This window comes from Musca autumnalis, unplaced genomic scaffold (genome assembly GCF_047663935.1).
Source record: "Musca autumnalis isolate F117 unplaced genomic scaffold, ASM4766393v1 scaffold_3, whole genome shotgun sequence".
NCBI lineage: Eukaryota > Metazoa > Arthropoda > Insecta > Diptera > Muscidae > Musca > Musca autumnalis.
The window spans coordinates 226,378,894-226,396,512 of NW_027411866.1; the positions used below are offsets into that span (position 1 = coordinate 226,378,894).

The following is a 17,619-nucleotide window of genomic DNA, read 5'->3' on the forward strand; positions in this document are numbered from 1 at the left end:
TTCATATTATATATCATATCTTATAATATTGATATTCATATCTCCTATAAAACATTCATTATACCCTCAGCATTTATGGTATATCAGGAAAAATGTCTAAAATTGTCTTTTCCATTAAAAAAATCCAAACAATTTTTTGATACTACATCAATGATTTTTGGTGCATAGATTAAAAAAAAAAAATCAGCATTCCAAATCTGTTTTCGTTACTAACTTTGATCTTTGCGCGCAAAAGATATGACCGTTATAATTATGATAATTAGAAAAAATTTTACAAAAATCGCGACTTAATATAGTTAGCTGTTATATCCTATTATCGTTAACTGAATTCGCACCCTTTGCGATGATGCAAAAAAAAAATCGCAAAGTCTCAATAGATACGCGAAAAATCAAATTTGTTAAATTATTTCACGTATTTACACACATATTTTTGAAACAATAGCGCTCATACTTACGAAAAATATATTAAAAATTATAACAGCATCCAGACATTTTGAGGAATAAAATGAAACCTATGTTGTGAAGGTTGGAGCTATAGTATTCATGTTATTTGCAAAAATACGAAGAAAATATTACGAAAAAACAAGTAAGAAAAGCGTTAAGTTCGGCCGGACCGAACTTTTTATACCCTCCACCACAAAATGTATTGAAGTGAATTCTAAAAATTCCGAAAATTGGGATATCGTCGTATGGGGCTATATGAGGGCGTTGACCTATACCGACAAATTTCAGGTGGAAAGTTGTATACCCTTAATGAAGACTAACTACCAAATTTCAGTCATTTCGGTGGGATATTGAGATCACAACCTTCAAAATACCGAAAATCAGTAGGTACCGTTCTATGGGGGCTATAAGAAGACGCGGACCTATGCCGACAAATTTCAGGTGGAAAGTTGTATACCCTTAACGAAGACTAACTACCAAATTTCAGTCACTTCAAAACACCGAAAATCGGGAGGTAAGTTCTATTTCAGCCATTTCGGTGTGATAATGAGGCTAAAACCTTCAAAATACCGAAAATCGGGAGGTATCGTCCTATGGGGACTATATCAAAACGTGGACCTATGTATACATTTTATGGTAGAAATGTTTCTTAGCCTCTGGAAACACAAAATACAAAGTTACAACCGATTCTGGGGTCAAATGGGACTATTTTCCCACCGTTTGAAGTTACCTGGCCGGGGAATCGATCCAAGGTAGCAAAATACCTCTAAGTAATGTTGACGACATTTCCTGAGTATTTCAGCTATGAAAAACTTTTCTACAAGTGGTGTCTTAGGGCACGCCGTTCGGACTTAGCGGTAAATTGTTGTATGTATAAATCCCAAAATTATACGCCAGGAGGAGGTCAGTGGGTGCCTTCACCTTCACCAAAATTAATATTTCATAAAAACTTTAACGGTAGCGACACCGATTACATTTTGAAAAAAAAAAACGTGCCAAAGCGACCCCATGCTGCAATATATCGCACCTGTTCAACAAAAAGGAAGTAATTCAAATTTTCTATTTTTCAGTAGAGACAAAAACTGTTGGTACATAAGTAGTAGTATGAAAAGTGAAATACCGGTATTTTTAAAGAAAGAATAGACAAAGAAATGACATATTTTTACAGTGGGTAGGGTAATTCATTTTCTTAGTGAAAATCTAAAATTTTTAGTTACTACCCTTCTGTTGAACAGGTGTGATATGTATAAAAAATCCAATTGGACAATTAATACGCCTGGGCTCCACGTAATTCGCAATAATGCACAATTTCTCTGTCATGATAGAGACAATTATAGCATGGGAGGAAAATGTGGTTCTCTACAGAAAACCCACTTTATATTAGGCAGAAGCCCCGTTATCTACCAAACTCATTATTGCAAATTGTATCAGTGGATAGGTCAGTCGTTCTTTTTTCATATGTATGCTACTTTGGCGGTATAGAAATTAAAACATGGACCAAATATAAAATGTTTATATTTTTCATATAAAAGTAATGGTCCATTTCACCCGCTAAATAATAACAGATAATCATCCAAAATTGTAGGCATCTTCTTCGACCTAAAGTCTTACCCGGTGCAAAATTTCGTGACTATTGATGTATAAGTGCGACTTCTAGCGAGTTTATTATTACACTACAAACAAATATCGGAATATATTAGGCTGTAACTCTGTTATCTGATCATGCACACCAACATAATTGGCATTAATTGAAAGGTCAAGCGTTCCACTTTCAAGTATATCTCACTTGTACGGAATGTCACTTCCAGGAATTAAGATATAAGCTGTATATTAAAAATTTTCACAACTTTCACACAAAAGTTTTGGTCCATTTAACCCTCTAAATATTATCCGATCGCCATCTCAAATTGCAAGCTTCTCCTTTGTGATATACTCTTACCTTATTTAAAATTACGCGTTGATCGGACTATTATTGAGACTTACAGAGCCGCCAGAAAATTGGATAAATATTATGTTTTTGGTCCATTTCACCTGCTAAATATTTCACGATCATCACCAATAAGGATAGGGATCTATTCTGATCTCAACCCGACCTCCATACAAAATTTCGTGACGATCGGTCCATAATTACGGCCTGGAGCGTGTTTACAATTTATAATGGACAGACGGACGGACAGACGGACACACATCTCAAAATCGCTTTATCTCGTCGAGATATGAAGATTGGTATACCACATTGGGGGTCTCCGAATATTTCGAATATTTCGCGGTGTTACATGAACTTTTACCAAAACAAACTTATAATACCCTTTTCCACATTGTGGTATAGGGTATAAAAATTCTGACTATTCCTAATGACAAAAAGTCAACAAAATTTAACATTGATGAAGCCAAGGTTTGCACTGTTATAATTCGCGAAATATTCCAGTGTACCACGAAATATGGCCATAGTTGGATCAAACGAAGTGTTTTTAATCAAAGCTCACAAATGTGGCTAAAAAAGTTAATTTGCGCGGAAGCTATGACCGCGTAAATGAATAAAAATAGATACAAACACGTTGAAGCAAACGAGTTTTTTTACATTGTTATTCGATTGGCGGTTAAACCGTTTAAATTACGGATATCTGTCCAAAGTAAAAGTAGAAGAATACAAAATGAAGATTACACTTCTAATGTATCACATTTCAAAATCTCCACTGCGTCCACCTTTTATGGATGCTGACATTTTGAAGCCAGATTTTAGTTGTTTTTTGTATTTTTGATCTAACTGCAACGCGCATTCAGAATACATATAATAGTATTAATGTACTTGCGATTACGCATAATTTGATATGTATATTGACTATGTAGCCCAGACAACATCACAGTAATTCACTGCCAAATGCCAAAATTTAGAAATGCCAAAATTTAGTGCGATATTTTTTCGAAAAACCCTATTTTTGGGTACAGTATTTACAATATCCTTTTGATTGTGCTGGGACCCCAAGATATTTTAGTTTTTTGACGGTCCGGATCATATAAATCATAGATAGAACGGCGAAAACAGCAACTGCAAAAACCGAAAAATGTGCGTAAAATGTTTTTGAAAATATCGAGGATTAAATCGTGGATAGTTTCCTTTTCAATGAAGAAACTAATACATCACTCGCGTTTTTGCGAAAACAGTGGTTTAAAACATTTAGTGGTATGGGAGCTTTATCCGATTTATCGCAAAAATAGTGAGTGATGCTACATCCACCGTTCTTGATGGATTTTATCGAAATAGGTTTAGATCGATGTATTTTTTCTTGGATGATAGTGAAATCGGATGCGCATAAAAAGTGTATGCACTTTATGCAAATTATAAGCGTTTTTCAGTTTGTTGCACACTAAACTGAAGAAGATGCTACATCTTAGCGGCCAAAGTAAATCCTAGCAAATGTGTACAAATTGAAAGAGAAGAATTCGCTGTGTTGGTAAACCGCATGCGCATCAAGTGATTTTGAAGACTTCGCGATTTACATGCATTTCAAAATGAACATTACCCGATACAGTTTTATTTCAGGAGTATACCCAGTTTAAAGGAACCCAACATTTATTTGAACCATACCCGCTAGATGTGATTTTTCGCGTGAAATTTTACTAAAATAAAAGAATTACTCCGACCTATTTTTCCCACATTTTTTTCAACTAACTCACAAAATAAATTTTAACAAGTAAGCAAAGGTTATAGTCGGAGGGGCCGATCATGTGATACCCTACACCACTGCCCCTGGTAATTAGCTGTCAGCAAATCAAACAAATAAGCTTATTGTAAGAATTCTGCCACCTTATCACATTAAGCTTGGGACCTACAGTTTATCGCCGAGTCCGAAGGGCGTGTCCTAAGACACCACTTTTAGAGAAGTTTTATATGGCTGAAGTTTTATATGGCTCACATTAAGCTTGGGACCTACAGTTTATCGCCGAGTCCGAAGGGCGTGTCCTAAGACACCACTTTTAGAAAAGTTTTACATGGCTGAAAATGTCGCCAACATTACTGAGGTCTATTTTGCCACCATTAAAAGTTTGATGTTACATCGCCGAGGAATCGAACAGACGACAATCTGTTCTAATGATTTTTTTTACAATGGTATGCACACCCGCTTTCACGCTAAATGACCGGTTTTAGTTCCTAGGCCAGGCCACATGAAATTTTCAACGGTGACAAAATACCTCTCAGTAATGATGGTGACATTTTCTGAGTATTTCAGCCATGAAAAACTTCTCTACATGCGGTGTCTTACGACAAGTCGTTTGGACTCGGCTATAAATAGTAGGTCCCTAATCATTGAGCTAGTATGAATCGGGGTGAACTCATTAATATTATAGAAGCATCCCTTGTCCCTACTGGGATGTTTGTGGAATAATTATGTAGGTATATCATTATACATTTTTAATAAAAGTTCAAAAATTGGAAAAATGACATTGGTAGCCTCTTCTGATACATCTATAAATTTTCTTTGAATATCAGGTTCCTTATTGGAATACACCTAATATAAATAAATATATAAGCCGCTGCAAATATACCCAATTACGATGCAATTTGCCGTATCTGGCCGTGAAATTTTTGACAGACGGACATTGCTCCTATTTTATTGAACACTGCAAATGCTAAATACAAAATTCCAAAGGGAACATTGTGACTTTATTGACGATCTATGGTCCAAAAAAGTGCACTTGTAACATACATATTGTTTGGAAATGCACGCGATTTTGTGCTTTTTAGGATATTTCGAAAATAGATCATTGTGGATATACAATTTTTTTTTAAAAAAAAATAAAGGTCAATTTGTCCATCGTAAAACTACACGGAGGAAAAAAGGCCTCTCTAACAAACAAATTATATGTTTGGGTGCAAACAAAGACAAACCCAAAAGCCAAAAAAAAAAACACACATGCACCAGCGGGAGCTTTCTGATATCAAGGGAACGTAAATTTCAATGTGAAACACATTGAAATGTATGCTCACTTGCTCTCAGTAAGCGCTCACTGGCTATCTCAAACATATACACACATTTATAAATGGTGGTGGTTTATTGAAAGGCATAAAAAAGCAAAAGCAACAGCAGACACAGGTACATAAAAAACTCCAAAGAAATAAATAAACCCGTAATTGCTGAATGTGTGGGACTTCGATGAACTCCTAATTTTCCAATGGACCTCTTAGGTCATAACAGCTCAACTCTGTTTATGTACAAAGAAAATGCCAATGTGATTAACAAAGTTCAGTAAACTTGTTTGTCCACCAGACAAAGTTATCAAAGGAAATCAGTTTTTAAATAAAAATAAGGAGAATTCAGGTCAATAGACGTCATTTTGTTTTGAGCAATTCAATTCGAAACAAAACAAATTCACCAGAAAAAGGTCACTTTATACAAAATACCGTTATTACCCTCAGTGATATAAAGCTCAGTAGCAAAGTTCTTGCGAAATATCACGGGGCATTTGGAGAACTTTCCTACGAAATCATATTTATTAATAAATTACATTTCATTAAACTTTTGGCCCCGTTAAAAAATCTTCTTCCCAGAAAAACAACACAATTTCCGAAATTTCTTTAACAACATTGTAATTTTTCTTACAAAAACATTACATTTAAAATTCATAAACTTTCTGTTGAATACATTAACAAATGCCAAAGAGAACACCTGTTAAGATACGCCAAGAAACAAAACAAAAAACAAAGCTATATTGTTAGCATACCTTACAGGTTCATTAGCCATTAGGAGGATGAGGAAGAGTAGAAGCATACTTTTAGGTTCATCGAAGTGATGTTGAGAAGCAAAAAAATAAACAAAACATACCAACAAAAACAGCTGTTACAGACTTGCTCGCTTTTGCATATCATCGCACTTCTCCCCACCCGTTTCTTAACAAATTGAAAGCTTACATTGGAAATTAGAAACTGCCGCGAAAAGGAATCATAAGTGGTTGCGCTGCTGGCTTCCTTCCACTAACCACCAGGAGAAAATAAAAAAAAATCGTCTGCTACAGAAGTGACTTGTCGTTGTTTGTTTAGTGTTTTTTTTTTTTTTTTTTGTTCTTTCTTGAGCTCATGAAGCACGAAGTCTATAAACATATTTTAATGGTCTTAAAATATACTTGGAGGAACATCAGCTTGTTTGTTGGGTGTTCTCGGCTTGTTTAGTGGTAATGGTGGTTGTGGTGGCCTTAACATTTATTGACAATTTAATCTAATTGCTCAGCAACCACAGGATTCCTGTTTTTCTGTTAGAGACAACGACGAGGAGCATCAGCCAGAAGATACCTGTGGCTGATGTCACTGTGCTAAATATGTTCGAATGACTTAACATTTCAAATAGGAAATTTTAAATAGAGAACCACAAAAAATGCTTTTAAGAAAATTAAGATTAAATTTTGTAAAATAGATTTCTGTCTCAGGAATTATCTTAATAACTTTAAAATAATTTTCAATAATTTATGTAAAAAAGAAACATGAATTGTTGTATATGATTTTCCACTTTATTTTGCCTCTTCATTTGTATTCAATCCCATAAAAAAATCCACATCAATCAAAAACCTCACAGAAACGCCAACTCATAACTTATACTTATTGCATTGGCTTATCCTTTCTTTTTTCTTTCTTTTTCAGCAATTCATCTGCTTCCTCTGTGGAACGTTCCTATAGTGGTGCAACAACTGCCACAATAGGCGGCGGTGGTGGCGGTGGTTTAAATGGCAACAGTCATCACAGTACCGTCTACAGTGGTCCATATTCGACGGGCACAGCCACCCGCTCTTATGATCTCTACAGTGCCGAATGGGATGTTAATCGTGAAAAACGCAATCAACGTAATTTCGGCAGTATGGCTGCTGCCCAGGTGGTCTGTTTGTGTCCCCTGATGATTTTACGTTTTGCCCGCCTCTCCATGGAAGAAACTTACGAGAATCAAAAACATTTTGACTTTACATATTTGATGTTTGTGTGGATTGCCTTCCTGCCAACGGTTATTTTTCCATGCATTTATGCCTCGCAAATATTACCAAGGTAAGTGAGAAAAAAAACAGCAAAACAAAAAGTTTAAATGAAAAAGAAAATATAAATTTAATGTGCAGTCGTGGATGGAGGATTTTGTTGGCCAAAAGACAAAGTTTCATAATTGAAATTTATTAAACATTCAAGAAGTTTATGGTAAGGGGGATAAGATAATATTTTCTACAAGTTTTACATAACTACAAAAACAATTTACCTTCATTAATAAACTTTATTATTTAAAAAAACAAGTGAGCAACGGCTGTAGTTGGGGACGACTATGTGACAACCTACGCCATTACCCCTGTGCATCAGCTTTTCACGGGTAAACATTTCTTTTAGGGAGATAAAATATTTATCAGTCACCCCGGCTTTAATACCAGATTACTTAGGATTAGATTGATTAGAAAAATTGGAAAAAATGGAAACATGGAAAAATTGGATGCATTACTAACTTTTCCGATATCTCCCTTCCATCAATTGGGGTGAATAACGTAGCCAAGTTCCCAAAAATAAATGAAATCCGGCAATAACGTAGGTAAGATCTCAAACATAAATGAAATCGGGCACTTCAATAATATTGGGGCTATACCGAAATATGACCCTATATTGTCTATAATAATAATAATAATAATAATAATAATAATAATAATAATAATAGTAATAATAATAATAATATTAATATTAATATTAATAATAATAATAATAATAATAATAATAATAATAATAATAATAATAATAATAATAATAATAATAATAATAATAATAATAATAATAATAATAATAATAATAATAATAATAATAATAATAATAATAATAATAATAATAATAATAATAATAATAATAATAATAATAATAATAATAATAATAATAATAATAATAATAATAATAATAATAATAATAATAATAATAATAATAATAATAATAATAATAATAATAATAATAATAATAATAATAATAATAATAATAATAATAATAATAATAATAATAATAATAATAATAATAATAATAATAATAATAATAATAATAATAATAATAATAATAATAATAATAATAATAATAATAATAATAATAATAAAAATAATAATAATAATAATAATAATAATAATAATAATAATAATAATAATAATAATAATAATAATAATAATAATAATAATAATAATAATAATAATAATAATAATAATAATAATAATAATAATAATAATAATAATAATAATAATAATAATAATAATAATAATAATAATAATAATAATAATAATAATAATAATAATAACAATAATAATAATAATAATAATAATAATAATAATAATAATAATAATAATAATAATAATAATAATAATAATAATAATAATAATAATAATAATAATAATAATAATAATAATAATAATAATAATAATAATAATAATAATAATAATAATAATAATAATAATAATAATAATAATAATAATAATAATAATAATAATAATAATAATAATAATAATAATAATAATAATAATAATAATAATAATAATAATAATAATAATAATAATAATAATAATAATAATAATAATAATAATAATAATAATAATAATAATAATAATAATAATAATAATAATAATAATAATAATAATAATAATAATAATAATAATAATAATAATAATAATACCTACTACCTAAGACCTACTGTTTATCGCCGAGTCCGAACGGCATGTCTAAGACACCACTTGTTGAGAAGTTGTACAAGGCTGAAATACTCAGAAAATGTCGCCAACATTACTGAGGGGTATTTTGCCACCGTTGAAAAGTGTTTGATGTTGATTGGCCGGGGAAACGAACCCACGACCTTCAGCGTGCAAGGCGGGTATGCATACCATTGCACCACGGTGGCACCCATATTGTCTATATTCAGTCCAATATGTCAAATGTATCTCGACATCTGTCAGGATCAGAAAAGTGTTTAATCAAGGTAATTGTTTTGGAGTCCATATATAAAGACCAAATCCGTTCCACACAATTTGGAGTCAATTTAGCCGTATCTGTCCATCTTTCGTGCTGGCTGGTTAACAAAGGGAGTAATTTTTTGCGTATTATACAAAGGTCGGAAATAAAGTGATAGAATATGGGGTTAGAAAGGATGAATCTTTCATACGGGCAAAATGTGCGTCATCGACATAATTATTTTAGACCACGAATTAATATCTCGAACAGATTTGATAAGGGCAGTGTGAATGTCCATTAAACATGCCTGGTATGCAGATCTTTCTCTCCAGATCTCGATTATCCTCCCTAACTTGCCTGGGGGGTTCAGGCATATCCACCAGATGGTGATTTGGGTGGTCTTGCCTATAGCATCCAAGCAAGTACTGCATCGTCAACATCCTGTTGTGTCGACGCACAAGAAGGATCTTGGTCTCCTCATGTAAATGGTCCAATGCAGACATGAGGTGATACCCTGTAGCTGTTCTCAGGGCAGAATTCTGGCAAACTTGCGTTAGCAAACCACGCTGGCGCCGCATAGCTTACCACAGACCGACCTATCGCGTTGTATGTGGTTAACAAGGTTTCTTTATCCGCACCCCAAGTTCTGCCGGCTAGGGTCTTGAGGACCTTGTTCCTGTTTCTCAGCTTATCACAGATAACTGTAGTATGCTGAGACGACTTATACATGCTATCGAATGTGACCCCTAGGACTTTGGGGTAGTTTGAGGTCGGAATAATTGCACCATCGACCTGCACATTCAGTGGGAGCTTCATCTGCGCCGTCCATGTGGTGAACAGTGTGGCTGTTGACTTAGTGTTGGATATTTTCATATTCCTCGCGTGGAAAACTCTACAAGATCAATGAGATAGGCATTTAGCCTGTCACAAACATTACCGATGTTGGGACCTGACGCCATGAGTGTACGTAATTAACTCAATGCCGTCGGGAGGGCGTGGAATTGCAGAGAGGTAGAGGTTAAACAGTTCCGGAGATATCACCCCTACTGGGGGAACTCCCTGCTTCACTCTACGGGGTTTGGACTTCTTGTCTCTAAATTCCACGTATGACTGGAGACCACACAAATAGTTGATGAGCCAGCGTTTCAGACAAGGCCGGAGGGTAGTATTTTCGATATCCTCGAACAGCCTACGATGGCTGACCGTATCAAATGCTTTGGTCAGATCCAATGCTATTATCACTGTTCTGTGACAGGGTTTGTCCTGATTGAGTCCTCGTCCAATATATGTGAAAATGGCGTGCAGTGCTGTTGTGGTACTATGCTGCCTCCGGAATCCGTGTTGATGATCCGCAACCGGATAACACGTTCTGATGCTGGGGAGGAGCATCTTTGCTACTGGCGATAGATGTGAAATCGGCCTGTATGACTCACCTCTACTGGCATCTTTGCCAGGTTTCAGTAGCGGGACCACCCTGCCCATCTTCCAGGCATCGGGAACTATTAGGGTGGCTAGCAATAAATTGAGGACATTACCTAAATACTCGACTCCTGGGTCATCCAGCTGTTTTAGCATCACCATAGAAATTCCGTAGGGCCAAGCGCTTTAGATGACTTTGCGCCTCGGATAACATCTGCAAAATCATCCATCGTAAATTGTGGCTGTTCTTTCTCGGCTGGAAAAGATCGCAAACGACGCAAAACACTTCTCTTCGCCCGATCGCTATCGGGGTGCTCGATAAATTGTCGGCAGAAATAGCCAGCGTACCTCTTCGGATCTGTTACAGCCACGCCGTTAAACATGACAGATGTTCGATCGTCTCTCCTACCGTTGTTCACAATTTATTAGAGCCGGCTCCAATGTTACAGCACTTCAGATGTTCTAGCAACTTTTTCCGCTTGTGTTCACGTGCGGCGAAGCTCATCACGCTCATTAGCTAATCCCGTCGCCTCTGCTGGGAAATTGGTTCTTATTTCAGGTATTCGACCAGCAGAAATAAAGCGAGCTGCTGCAGCAGTGTTGATGTCTCGGAATTTCCTATCTGCTACCCGAACATCAGAGGGATTGGGCAGTTCTCTGAAGCGTTGATTAGTGAACTCTCTGAAACTTTGCCTATCCGCTTTCCCATTATTAATGAAAGTGCAGCGTTCAGAGGTTTATGGTGATGATGATTGGGAGATGGTCCGACCCAAGGGAAATGACGGGTTGCCATGTCACGTCATTCGTCAGACCGGGTGACACGATGGATGTGTCAGGCGAACTGTGGCAGTCTCCTCTAATCCTGGTAGGTGCGTCCTCGTTCGCAGTGCAGGATGTGGAGCTATTTATTTACTCAGCCAGATCTGTACCTCTCTGGTCATTCCCTAGAGCTGAATGCCGTAACTCATGATGCGCATTGAAGTCCCCTAGGACTAGCCGGTTATCACCTCGCAACAGGAATCTGATGTTAGGCAAATAAAGCGGGGCACAGCTATTGACCGGCGGGATATACACATTGAGCAGTTCTATTTCGGCGGTTCCACACCTTACCGCTACCCCCATACACTCCAAGTATGGGTCCCTAGAGTCTAGCTCAGGCGAGATAGGTCTGTACTGGACAGACTGGTGCAGTAGGAATGCAAGCGAAGAACATTGTATCCATCACAACTTCGAAGACTGCAGTTCTTGCTCAGCTTCATTTCCTGGATCGCCGCGACCATAATATTTCTCCGACACATAAAGTTCACGATCTCATTGATCTTGGTTTGAAGACCATCGCAGTTAATCTGCAAGAATGTCACATCCTCAGGAACTGGGACAGCAATACGCGGTGTTAATGGCTGCGGCTGGTACTGCTGTCGGGGAGATTGCGGGGGAGTTTCATAATCCGATGATGTTGACGATGAAGACTCACTGGGGTTCATGTTGGTGCAGCACGAAGCAATATAAACCCTGTCGTAATACTCCCTCAGGAAGGTCAGGATGGGATCCTCGGCACCCGCTGCATCTCAATGACGACGTTGACAAACGGTGCAAAACCATGACCCGGGGTTATTTTCAATCCCCGCACGGACCAAAAGAATCCGGAGCAGGCATTTCTGGACATGCCGCTCCCAAAATAAAAATAAAGACGAACACGAACAAGTAGTGGATGAGGTGACGGCCCCTGTCCGAGAAGATGATTCCTCGGGTCAATCCGGTTCATAGAACCGGCCGTCGCGAGATTGTACACTCCTTCGTGTACCTCCCACACAAATGTTCGGAAAAGTTCTGTTTGGAACCTGTTCTCGAATTGCTTTGTCTTTTGTTGTAACAACTTGAATTCACCGCCCCCCATACGACGGTAAAAGTTTCATTAAGGGCAAATACATATTTACTGAGAAAATAGCCTGAAAATTGCAAAGAAACCCTTATGACACCGCGTATAGTGGTAGGAGCGCAAGATAACTCTCGAACGGATCTGTCGATTCGGTCTTAAATTTGGCCTTGGTAATATTTTGTCGAACTTAGTTTTAGTTGGAATAGAGACCATATGGGTCCACTCCTTTAGGTACCTCCCCCACAAAAGCTCAAAAATGTTCGGAAAATTTGTGCGCACGATAACACTTGAGGGGAGTGACAAATTTAGTCCATACTTTACACATCCTAATATATATACCGGATATAGATCAGGTTCGAATATGGACTATATTTTTCCACTCCTTGGGGTACCTCCCACACAAGATTTCGGATCCGTTCACTTTAAGACCTGCCCTCGAATCACTTTGATTTTTATTGAAGTAACTTGCATTTGCTGCCTTAATTACTGCGGGGAAACGTTTTTTCAGGGGCAAGTCCATACTTCTTGAGAAAAACAGCACCATATTTAGTGGCTGGAGAGCACGATTTGGTCCAAATATAGCCTTCGTAGCATTTTGTCCAAACTTAGTTACAGTTCGAAAATGGGCAAAACCGGTCCACCACTTCCGGTACTTCCCCCCAATATTTAAAATTATCACTAAAATGGTATGCAAAAAAAATTTTGATCTCCTAATATTTTGTCCAAATTTCGTTTAACATTTAAATTACCCATATTGATCCTCTCCTTAGGATACCTCCCCCACAAAAGTTCAACATTTGTGTCTAAGTACAGTTCAGGGTCTGTTCGAAGATCCTTTGGAAATGTATACCGATGCCGTTCGTTGTGGTCCTGTTTACAGCGATATTCTGCCAAGTCCATGCTTCCTGGCATACTAGTCCAAAAGTTATACGATGACCCACTGAAATGACTATCGAAAAGATATGACTACCATTCCTTCAAGTACCTCCTCCGCAGCACTTTTGAACTTCATAATCCACTTCCTAATCCTAATCCACCTTCTTATTGGCAAGTTCAAATGTCCAAACAGGGCCACAAAATTCTGAAAAGACCATTCGATCTGTCCGTAGATGAAAGTTTCAATCCACATAGGCTGAGGGTATACCTCTGTCGGCAAAGTGGACAGATACTTTTTTACTTGTTGTTTAAATGTAAACCATGTTACTACCTGCCGGTCAGGTCATAAAATTGTTTCACATCAAAAGTTATGCTACAAAAAATTCAAGTTTTCAATTGTACTAATTTCCCTTTAAAGCACCATCTGGACATAAAGCTTGTCACTTTAAAATACTACGACATTATCACATTTCTGTCATTCTTCATTTTACGATATTGCACAGAAAGAAAGTCAACAATAAATAAAGTCTTAAGAAAAGCTGGCAATCGTCTGCCTCTCCCCTTGTCACGCCGGCTGAATACAATGGCCAAAGCTGTATGAATTAAGTCATAGATAAGGTATCACTAGTTGTCAGTTATAGTTTAACTCCGGTAGGGAAACGCTTAACTTTATTGCTTTTTAAGAAATTAAAAGCCCTTGGCGACATGATCCTTTATTTTTTCCTTTTACTTTATTTGCTTTTTATACTACAAAAAGGATAATAAAACAAAGTGAAAGCATAAAGTAACCCAATGTTTTCCCCGCTTTCTTTTCATTTCATGTTACTCCTCTCAAATGGCAATATAAAACATAACTACCCGAACAACAACATTTTGATGATGACTATGCTACTCCTTATGATGATGATGATGATGGTGTTTGTCTTTCAAACACTCCTTAGAGAGGAGCAAGAACGTTTACGTGGCTACTTCCGTCTATCCACAAAACGCTTACCCAATAAATCCATTGCCAAACGTAGCAATGGCTGTATCGAAGCCAATGGCAGTGGTCGAGGGGGTGGAGGAGGAAGAAATGGTCGTGGTGGTAACTCAAATGGCATTGGTGGTCGTTATAGTGATGCCAATACACCCAGTTCCCGAGACAATTCAATTGAAAAAGATGAGAATACCAACACCACCCAGGGCACCACATCTATCATTCTCAATGGTGAGCCTTATGTTGGTGGTCTCTGTGGCACAGGCAGCCCTGGCCAAACTGTCATGGGCTCTGCTGCTGGTGAAACAATGATATCGCAAAAGCCGGAAAACACGAAACCATCAGCTAACGGAAAATATCAACATCAAAATTCTCTTAACAAGGAACAGTCAGCAGCACCACCGTTAACTGCTAGAATCCCTCCACCCAGGCAACGTAATAAAGAGGGCAAATCCTTAAAGCATTCCGATGGCACTTTAAGTAATGACAGCAGCACTGCTGTGCATGATTCCAAGAAATATAAACGCACCAAAGACCACTCCAGTGATGTACGCATCAATGTTATATCGGATGGCAAAGCCAAATCATCGGCCAACACCAACGGCAGCAGCCGAAGGGGCGGTTCAATAACAAGTGGCACTGGTAGTGGCGGCCCAACAGGATTAGCGGGTCAACGTAAATTGACTTTGGAATCCTTGGATAATCGTTCGTGCTCAAACATGACGGCATCGACGTATTGCAATGGCAACAGCAGCCTGGGCGATGATGGTGATGTCAGTAATTTTGGTGATGGTGAAGATTCGTCGATTGTCAGTGGCATGATTCTCCATGGCTCTTCGAACGGCAGCAGCAATGCCCTGCCACCCTATTATGAGAAAAAACCCAGTGGCATGTCTCTCTACTCCTCCAGTATTGGTGGTAATGGTGGCGGTATGCGTACTCGCGACATGTCCTTCGATGATGGCAGCTCCACATTTTCTCGCATTGATTCCTCGAGTACTTTGGCTCGTGAAATGGAAATAATTGATATATTGGAACGTGAGCGCTCCAGCATTGATATGCAGGAGTTACTGCAAAGGGATGGCCACAATGAATCGCAAAAACGTCGTGATGGTGAGCGACGTCGTTTACCCGACATTGGCAAAATATGCGTAAGGTCACCCAAACTAAAACGTGACCCGTATTCATATGAAAAATCCAACAACACTTCCATTACCTCGCTGTCGGCCAAGGTGCCCACCTCCACAGATCCCCTGCGCACAAATGATGCCTACAGCCTCTCGTCGAGTATAAATGAGGATGACGAGGACAATTCCCACATTTTGCCCTATGATGAAGAAAATCTGCGCTCAACCAAATCGTCGCAACGATGTAGCATTGATGAAGAGGTACCCTCCGACTTCTTTGATGGCTATGCCCCTGGTGATACTACCGCCATTCTGCCCAGCTCAGCACCTGCCGTTAGTGGTGCAGTACAGTATCAGTACTCACGACGTCTGAGTCGTAAATCCTCTTCACACCACAATCCCGGTTCGGCGTCATCACATCGCATGTCGAAGCGGGACAGCTTCAACTCTTTGCACAGCAATGATCTCATAGCGGGGGCATTTGGTGAACTGGATCCCACCCAGCCCCTGACCAAAATGTCTGTGATTGAAAATCGTATGGTACGCCGAAGTGGTAGCAGTGGTCGAACATCATCGTTTTCATCATCGGCTCGTAGCTCAATGAAATCGCGGGACTATGGTCATGGTTCGGCGCACTCAACACATCCGGAGTTGGACTTTAGGGAAAATTTCCTAGCTGATTTGTAAAGAGAGCGAGAGAGAGAGAGAGAGAGTTGGCGAACCGGGCACACAACCAAAACATCGAATATCCACAACACGTTCCAGACCAAAACCGAATAGATAGATAAATCAAAGGAGTGGGATCCAGACCAAAGCCTAAAAGATTGAGAAATCTATAGAGTAGGTTCCAGACCAAAATCAAATATATGAGAAAATCGACAGAAGTATTGGGATACTGCTGTGAAGAATGTAAGTTTGTTGAGTGAAAAGTTCGGCTGTATACCAAGAATTATCACACAGAGGTAAGATTTAAGATACATTTAATTTTTGAAAGAAGGAAGAGTGAGAATGCGTTTTTGTTTGGTTTATAAATTTTGTGAAGTTATGAACAAGAAGATGAAGAAGAATTAGAATGAAATGGTGCTTTAGCTTGAAGGTATTCTCTATATCATATGAAGAGAATTTTTGTTACAAATTGTTAGGCTTAAGGTATAGCATTTAGTAAAGTTATATAGATTAAGGTTAGGAAGGACGATTTTGTAGTATTTTTTTTCACCTGGTATATGATTCAATAACTTTGGAAACCACAAGAAAATTATTTCCCACAAATAATATTTCTTCTCATTTTGTAAGTTTGATTTGTTTTCCTTCTAGTAACAGCTTCTACTTTTTGTGACGTTTGTTATTACCTCAGTAGGGTGTCCCAAATTTTTTTTTCTTTCAAATACATACCCTACATACCCTTCAATTTGTCCTTATCGACTTAATCCCAAAATGCAAGTACGAAATATTACTTCGATTATCATAGAAATGTATGTGGGGACATTAGATGATTTTCTTGATATCAATGGGTAGGTCACCATCGGACAGTGGATTTGAAATTTTTACCAGTTAATCGTTTGGCCCAAGAACGAACCCTATTGGGATTGATGATTGTAACTCTTGCGAGATTTCTGGCGACCGAATAATGTGAAGATAAGCTGATGTAACAGTGTTTATTATTGTGTGTTTGCGTATTCGTTCTTCTGCTCTATCTGGCTTTGGATCTATCTCCAGTTCCAGGAAAGTGGCTTCTTCGATGGGATGTAACCACAGATCCATCGGAGTTAGATGCGTATGTTTGGCAGGACAGTTTAAAAGGTGCAGTGTGTCGTGTGGGCCAATGCCGCATACTGGGCAGATCGTTTGCATGGTGCTATCGATACTTACCCAATAGAAATTTAAGAGACTGCAATATCCTGAGCGCAGTTGAGCAAAAACTACTCTGATTTATAGCGACAGCTGACGCTCCTTAGCTGCGATAGAT

The 17,619-nt window shown here is 37.5% G+C and overlaps 1 protein-coding gene across 1 annotated transcript in view; it reads left to right on the plus strand.

Moving 5' to 3' along the window:
- LOC141399041 (uncharacterized) overlaps positions 1–17,292 on the plus strand; it is a 460,530-nt gene extending 443,238 nt beyond the window's left edge. The window contains exons 8-9 of the mRNA XM_073977023.1: positions 7,079–7,474; positions 14,492–17,292. Of these exons, the coding sequence (XP_073833124.1) occupies positions 7,079–7,474; positions 14,492–16,340 (2,245 nt within the window). The 3' untranslated portion in view covers positions 16,341–17,292. The remainder of the gene's footprint in view (positions 1–7,078; positions 7,475–14,491) is intronic.
- The last annotated feature ends 327 nt before the right edge of the window (positions 17,293–17,619 follow it).